Genomic DNA, 7,735 nt, shown 5'->3' on the forward strand with positions numbered 1-7,735 from the left:
GACTGGGGCTCTCCCTGTAAACCTCACGTGGGCTTTGCTGCTTCCCATGGATGCAGGCTCTAGGAAGCCCAGCTGAGCCTACAGCCAGGGCAACTACAGAAACCTTTATTACTGAAGAGCTTCAGGAGAGCCAGCCCAGAGCTTACAGGGCTTGGAAGAGTTTGCTCTGTTGACTGGGCCGGTAGCATGTGGCTTCTGCTGTTTCTAACTTGCATCACCGTGCCTGGCCTCCAGGGTTTCTGTTTGGGGTTGAGGGCCCCACCAATTGATGTCAGTATCTCTTCTTTCTTGGGTACACTGTCCTACCACCAGTGAGACACTAGCTATCTGAAGTTAGTTGTTATTAGTAGTCTGAGGTTTGGGGCTGCCTCAGGGCCCTAGACTATACAAATGTCTTCTTTGAAGGGAGACTCATTCTTTGGGCCTGGGGTAGTTCACAGAATAACCTGAGCCAGATAGGATCTGAATGGGCTCAGCTCTGCACCAGGGTGTGTATGCAGCCATTTGTCTATCTTGTCTAATTATTACATTAATGTGTGTGTGTGTGTGTGTGTGTGTGTGTGTGTGTGTGTGTGTAGATCAGAGGACAGCTTATAGGAGCCAATTCTTGCTTTCCACCATGTGGATCTTTTTTTTTTCTTTCTTTTCTTTTTTTTTGGAGCTGGGGACCGAACCCAGGACCTCGCGCTTGCTAGGCAAGCGCTCTACCACTGAGCTAAATCCCCAACCCCCACCATGTGGATCTTAAAACTCAAACTCAGATCATCAGACTTGGCAGCAAGTACCTTTACTCACGGAGCCATCTTGCTCTCCCCCTCCCACTCCCGTCACCACCCCCCAGCCCTGTTGGACTCTTTCCTCTTTCTGAATAGGAAAAGCCAGTCCTCCCAAGTGCCCTGGTAGCTTATTACCCATCAGCATGAGCCCTTATAACTGCCTCTGCTCTCTCCTTTAAGATGGGAGGTGGGAGCTGTGAGAAGGTCTCTGGCTCCTCTGGGCTCCTGGTCCCTTTAGGATTTGCTGCAGTAGGTGAACATGCCTCTCTCCCTGAAGGACCTGTGTGAGCGGCATGAGAAGGGCGTGCTTCACAAGCATCAGCGAGCACTGCACAAGTACGGCCTGATGAAGAGGCAGATGATGAGTGCGGCACATGGCCGAGAGCCCGAGTCTGTGGAGCAGCTGGAGTCACGAATTGTGGAGGTGAGCAGCAGGCAGGTATCAGGAAGCAGCTGTGGGCTGCAGGTAGAGTGAGTTGCTCTGAGCGGAGTTGTGGGTATCCAGATCAGGGCTGGGTGTGGCAGAGGTGGGAGCTGTCCCAGGTGCTCAGCAGCTGTACCTGGCCTTGTATTTGCTTGGTGCTCACTCCTGTGGAGGTGAGGCCAGGGGCCAGTGCCCACGCTCAAAGCAGATGCGCTGTACCACATCTGAGGGTCCTGTGCACAGAACGCTTCTCTGCTTGCAGCAGGAGAACGTGATCCAGACTATGGAACTCCGAAACTACTTCTCCCTGTACTGTCTGCACCAGGAGACTCAGCTTGTCCATGTCTACCTGCCTCTCACCTCTCACATCCTGGGGGCCTTCGTGAACTCCCAGATCCAAGGGCACAAGGAGGTGAGCCACCCCTGCTCCCATTGTCACTAACACCATCCTGTCTTCAGGTTCCTGGCCTGTCACCTGCAGCCAGTGACCTCCAGAATAGAGCTGATACCCATTGGCCTGGACAGGTCCTAGTTCTCCAGCCCGTGTATGTACCCAGAATGACTTGGAAGTGGGATCAGAGAGATGTCAGGAAGTTCATTCCCTCTAGGAGAACTCTAGGAGTCAGAAAAAGCATGGAGACTCTGTGAGCCCTATAGCTGAGAGACAAAGGTGGTGGGAGTTAGTGTGGCTGGGAACACAAGGACTTACCCGGAAGTCCTTTTAGTCCTTTTACCTGGAGTGGGGGTGGGGCAGGGAGAATCATGACTGAGTCATGCTTACCCTGGGATGCTTACCCTGTGCAGGGGGCGGAAGCCCTAGGGCCTCAGATCATGGCTTTCACACTTCACACTTTACCCAGCAGGAACTGCAAACACAATGTGTAATTTTTTGGGGGTGGGGTAGGGGATGTAAAGTTAATGCCCGCCCCCAACTGGCGTGATTCGTTGAAGCTCATGATTATGAGTAAAATTAGTTCATGTGGTGGGGACTCCGTACAGAGCGGTGGATGTTTACAGAGAGCCGAACTTCCTCTTCTGAGTTATCAACTCTCCACAAGCAAGAGCCTATTTTAGCCCTTGAACGTTATTTACTCATTATCTATGTGTATGTGTGAGTTTATGGGTATCATGTCTGCAGGAGTGCACAGGCCAGAAGAGAGTGTCAGACCCCCTGGAACTGGAGTTATATACAGTTAGCTGTGAGTTTCCATGTGGGTGGTGGGATCCAAACCCAGGTGCTCTGTGAGAGCAGCCAGTGCTGTAACATCTGAGCCATTTTTCCAGAGCATCCTGCCCACTTTTGAGACAGGTTCTCACCATGTAGATAGACCAGGCTGGTCATGATCCACCTGCCTCTGCTCCCTGAGTACTGGAAGTGTGTGCTTCCACACTCTCAGCCATTTCTTTTTACCCCCCCCCCCTTTTGGTTGGTTTTATTTTTATTTTTATTTTTTTATTTTTTCTTTTTTTCGGAGCTGGGGACCGAACCCAGGGCCTTGCGCTTGTTAGGCAAGCGCTGTACCACTGAGCTAAATCCCCAACCCCTGGTTTTATTTTTGTATGCACATGTGTTGTATGTGTATGGGTGTATAAATGTTTGCATGTGTATGGGCATACATGCATGTGTAAGAGAACATATCTGCGCATGTATGGAGGGTGTGGGCTGATGTGGGTAGTCTTCCTGGATCATTCCTTACCTCCTACTGAGGCAGAGTTGCAGTGACCCTGAGCCCAGAGCTCACTGATTCTGCTAGGCTAGCTATCTAGCTTGCCCAGGGATCTTCCGTCTCCCTTTATGGGCTGCCACATCCACTTGGGCGAATGAGCTCTAGTCTTCAGATTTACATGACGGTCACATTACCCAGTAGCCACCTCCTCAGCCTGCCCAGGTTCTTACTTCACATGGCTCTGAGTTTATAACGAATCTGGCTTCCTGAGTTGTGCATCTGTCCTCACCCTGTCAGGATCCAGCTGGTCTAGAAAATGCCATCCAACCTGGAGTGATGGCTCAGCGGGTAAGAGCACTGGCTGCTGCTCTTCCAGAGAACCCAGGTTCAATTCCAAGCTCCTACATGGCAGCTCACCACTGTCCATGACTACAGCTCTAGCAGTTTTGACATCTTCACACAGACACGTGCAAACAAAACAACAGTGCACATAAAATAAAAATAAATGAAAAAAAAGGGAGAACACAAACACTATCCAACCCCGAGAGGGGCAGCCTGGCGAGTGACTAAATTGTGGCTGGTTACTCTGCAAGACGGTTACTCTGACTAGGAGCTGGGGGGCTAATTTGCTGACATCCGCTGTGCTAGCCCCGTGTAGCACCCCCCACATGCACACACACACCCATCTTGGTTTTCCAAGTGACTCTGGTGTCTCCGGCTGCATTTGGTTGTTGGCCCTATGTGGGTTATAGACTGAATTTAGGTGCTCAAGCATCTTTACCTGCCAAGCCATCTTGAAGGCCAGACCGTGGATTTTTGAATTTGCCTCAGCCTCCTGAGTGCTGAGACGATGAGCACACGCCACACACCTGACCTACGTGGGGCTTCACGAGTGCCAGGCAGACATTCTGCCAGCTGAGCTACTCCCTCAGCCCCAGGGACCTCTTTTGACCTTTGACCTGTGTGGTTCCAAGGTCTGAGAAATGGAATGAAGGTTTAACCCCATTAGTGTCCAGACCATGTCCATGGGTGTCATGGTTACAGACCAATAGAGCTGTCACTGCCTGGCAACATCCGTCGGCTCTGTGACGGTGTGGCCCTTCTTGTCAGGGAATAGAGGCAGGCTAGGGGACATTAACTTGTAGTTTTTTGGGGGAGCACATGATGGCTGCCAAGTAGCTTCACAGCATCCAGGCCAGTAAGGCTGCTCGGCGGGTAGAGGGCTTGGCGAGTATGCAGGAAGCCCGGGTTCCATCCCCAGTTCCGCAGATGCCAGCTGTAGGGGTACCCACCGGTAACCTCCGTACTCAGGACATGGAGGCAGGAGGGTCAGGAGTTCAAGCTCACCCTCTGTTACTTAGCAGTTACTAACTTTCTTACTTTTTTTGTGTGGGGTACCAAGGATCAAACTTGGGGTCTCATGCGGGTTTGGTAAGCTAACTCTGACCCTGAGCTGTACCCCAGCTCTGCTTTTTTGACTTTTAGATCTCACTGTGTAACCCAGGCTAGCCTGAAACTTGTAATCCCCTCCTTTGCCTCTGGAGGCTGGGCCAACATTGAGAGAATAGGGGTGATTTGTCCTCCCTGTCAGACGCTCAGGCTGTGGAGCCTGGCATGCGCAGCCGTGTGATGTGAGTGCCCTCTTGTTCATGCCACCACGTGATAAGGAACGGGAACCGGCTTGTCACGGACCAGGTTGTGGCCACCCTCCTCACCTCCCTTTCTTCCACCCCGCAGATGAGCAAGGTGTGGAATGACCTGAAGCCAAAGCTGAGCTGCCTCTTTGCTGGACCTCACAGTGTGCTGACACCACCACGCTCCCCGCAGGAGGATGGCATGTGTCCCCACTAGTGACAAGGCCCACGACAGAGCTCCCTGTGGCCTCACTAAAACCTCTTTGCAAACAGTGTGTCCCTGGCTGATTCCCTCTAGGCAGCAGCCATTCCCCCGAGCTGCCTGTGGGCTGTGCTGGCCATCTTTGTGTCTCCCTGTTCCTGGGCAGGAGGTCTTCGTGCCCCCAGCCCGCCCCTTGGCCTGTTTCTCAGGTCGGTAGTGGGAAACGAGGGTGCTTTGGACTGGATTGTGCCCGATGCCCAGTGCTAAGGGCCTTTTGTACCCAGTAAGTGGCATCTAGGGGAGCCTAGGGGTTAACCTAGCAGCAAAGAAATGGGAGGACTGGCCCTGTCCGGTGTGGCCTGGCAAGGAGCTGGTCAATCTCTGAGGAACCCAAGTACACTAGGCCTGCAGACATTCTTCGAGGGGTATTCAAGGCCAGGCGAGTGGTCTCACACAGGAGGAGGGGTTGAGTGTGCAGTGTGTGGAGCTTAGGAGGACATATTGCACTCCAGTACGATCCTTCGAGGTCCAGGGCCTGTCAGGGTCCAATGGATGAGTTTCCTGTGTTGAGTGAGGAAGGGTTGTTGGGGCACTGGAGATGGGCATCCCTGTTGGGCTGTCCGTCAGCAGGCTCTGCGTGGACGAGAGTTGTTTCCTCTGCCGGCCGCTCACTGGCTGTGCGCTGCAGGCCTGTGGCCCTCAAAGCTGGCGTAGAGCCTGCCTTTTCTCATGCAGTCTTTCCCTGACTGGGCTGTAGGTGCCCGACTCCAAACTTGAGGTTCCTCTCCAGGGTTCAAAGGAATGCAGAGTCCCTGTACCCTTCTGGGCATCCTGCTGTCCGAGCCTGTGCTGCACCACAGCCATGCTTGGGGCTGCTAGAAAGACGGAGAAGCACAAGTATCACCGGATCTCCCGCCTGCCTGTCCCTTTTCCTGGGCTGGGTGGGGCCCAGCTGTAGCCTTAACTGGACGGTCCTGGGGCCATCAGAGTAAGAGTGAAGGGAAGAGCTTTTTTTTTTTTTTTTTTTTTTTTTTGATGCCACTCTGACTGAAGAAGCTGACAGCAGGGGCAGAGGGGCTCTGGGACACTGCTGTGTGGACTCTGGGTTAAGGGCGTGAAGAGGCTGGTGCTGTGGGATTCGGCTCGATGAATGAAGCACTTTATGGACTGCGGGAATCAGTTACTGCCACACCCAATAAACTGGAAGTGTTTACAGATGGTTTCCATGCTGCAGTTTCTCTCCATAACCCCACGAACATGGTCAGTGTGCCTTGGAAACTGGATGGGCAGCTGCCCCTACCCCGGTGGTCCCTGTGAGGAGTGCTGTGTGCATAGTACCTTCCTGGATATAGACACAGAGTTTCCTGCTGGAGGGAGGTTCCTCAGACTCAGGCAATCTGTCAAGTTTACACGTCCCAGAAATCTGGAAAGGGCACAATTCACAAGGTCCCTCCCTGAGCTGGTGCCCAAAGTGACAGTTGCTGGGGGAGGAGACTGACCCGTTGAGAGCCCTGCACAGTACAGAACTCCAGGGCTGTGTTTCCAGTTCTCGCCCATGCTGTGGTCGCTGTTTGAAGTGTACCTACTGCTGGGAGCTAAGCCACACTCCTGTAAGTCACGGCAGAACTCACTGACCGCTCAGTGTCTGCAGACTCATTTCCTTGGTTGGTCATTGAGATCATTTCCTACTGCTATGAGGAAATTCCCCACAGGAGAAATACAGTAGGAAAGGTCTGCCACTTTGGGGGAATGCGGGTCACTGTACGAGCCTGAGCCAGCTGGGCACATTGCATCCAGAGTTCAGCTGAGAATAGATCAAAGTGTGCGTGCCAGTGCTCAGCTTGCTTTCTCTAAGGCTGTTCAGGACTCCCTTCCTAGGGAATCCTGCCACTCACAGTGCTCAGCCCTTCCTACTTGGTTAACATAATCAAGATACCCCCCCCCCCCCAGAGTGTCCACAGGCCATGCTGACGTAGACAGCCCTTCTCTGAGATGCTCTTCCCACGTGATTCTAAATTATGTCAAGTTGATGGTTTAAACTGATGTCCTAAGGGCTGCGGAGAAGGCTCAGTACTTGCTTGCTGTTCTAGGACCTGAGTTCAGTTTCTAGTACCCTCGCCAGGTTGCTCCTAAGCTCCTATAACTTCAGCGCCAGAGGAATGGCCATCTGTCCTCCATGGCGCCTGTACTCATATGCATGTCACCCCCACCCCAACGCACCTAAACTAAAAATGAACCCAAGAGGAGGGGGCTGCAGCAATGCCTCTCGGCACGTAAGTCTCCACCCCTTTAGGCTTAGTGAGTTTCAGCTAACAATGTAGTTGGCTGTTGATCATGATGTGTGTGTGTGTGTGTGTGTGTGTGTGTGTGTGTGTGTGTGTGTGTGTGCCTGTGTGTACTGTAAATTATGTAATTTATGGGAGACGTGCTGGTGCCCATGGAAGCCAGAAGAGGGTGGAGGTGCAGGTGGATATGGCTGCCTATTGTGGGTGCTGGGAACCGAACTCTGGTCTTCTGCAAGAACAGTACCGCTGACTCAGCCCAGCCCTCTTGGTGTTTCCTTAAAGGCTCCCTCTTCCTGAGGGAGGAGTGTTTTATGTGAAGTAGTTAGGAACAGCTAGGATGCAGCATGAAATGGGACAGCATGCTCTCCACCGATTACTGCCCACATTGTGTGGTTCCCGTCTAAGTCCAGCCTGGAGGTCCTGGCACCCCCGCCATTAGGTTCAGTACAGCCATCACCCAGGAATATGCACCGGGGAGGGGTGGAGGATGGGGGATGGAGCCGTGATCAGGATGGGAGCCCTGTAGCAGGTTGTCTTCATCAGATTTTGCAGACTCTCCTGGTTGGTTAGCTTTACCTGATTTGCTTACTAGTCTCAGCCTAGGAGGCCTTACCTGTGTTCATATAACATCCTAGACACAGCCTTTCAGTCAGACCAGCCCCTAGCTGGAGTCCAGGTCCTGGTTGGCAGCCCAGCCGACTGTCAGAGAACACTTGTCTTGCTCTGAGACACCATTCCCAGCTGCCT

The 7,735-nt window shown here is 52.8% G+C and overlaps 1 protein-coding gene across 6 annotated transcripts in view; it reads left to right on the forward strand.

Annotated features, from left to right (window-relative positions):
• The window catches only part of Snx8 (sorting nexin 8), a 48,588-nt gene extending 42,670 nt beyond the window's left edge, over positions 1-5,918 (forward strand). For 3 of the 6 annotated variants that reach the window (XM_006248920.5, XM_039089189.2, XM_006248921.5), the window contains 3 exons: positions 1,054-1,200; positions 1,463-1,612; positions 4,605-5,918. In XM_006248920.5, the coding sequence (XP_006248982.1) occupies positions 1,054-1,200; positions 1,463-1,612; positions 4,605-4,718 (411 nt within the window). In that variant the 3' untranslated portion in view covers positions 4,719-5,918. Of the gene's footprint in view, positions 1-1,053; positions 1,201-1,462; positions 1,613-4,604 lie in introns of those variants that run through there. The other 3 variants (XR_010056367.1, XR_010056368.1, NM_001105912.1) reach the window with 2 other exon arrangements.
• Positions 5,919-7,735: the final 1,817 nt, after the last annotated feature.

The sequence above is a fragment of the Rattus norvegicus genome, chromosome 12, assembly GCF_036323735.1.
Source record: "Rattus norvegicus strain BN/NHsdMcwi chromosome 12, GRCr8, whole genome shotgun sequence".
Classification (NCBI taxonomy): domain Eukaryota; kingdom Metazoa; phylum Chordata; class Mammalia; order Rodentia; family Muridae; genus Rattus; species Rattus norvegicus.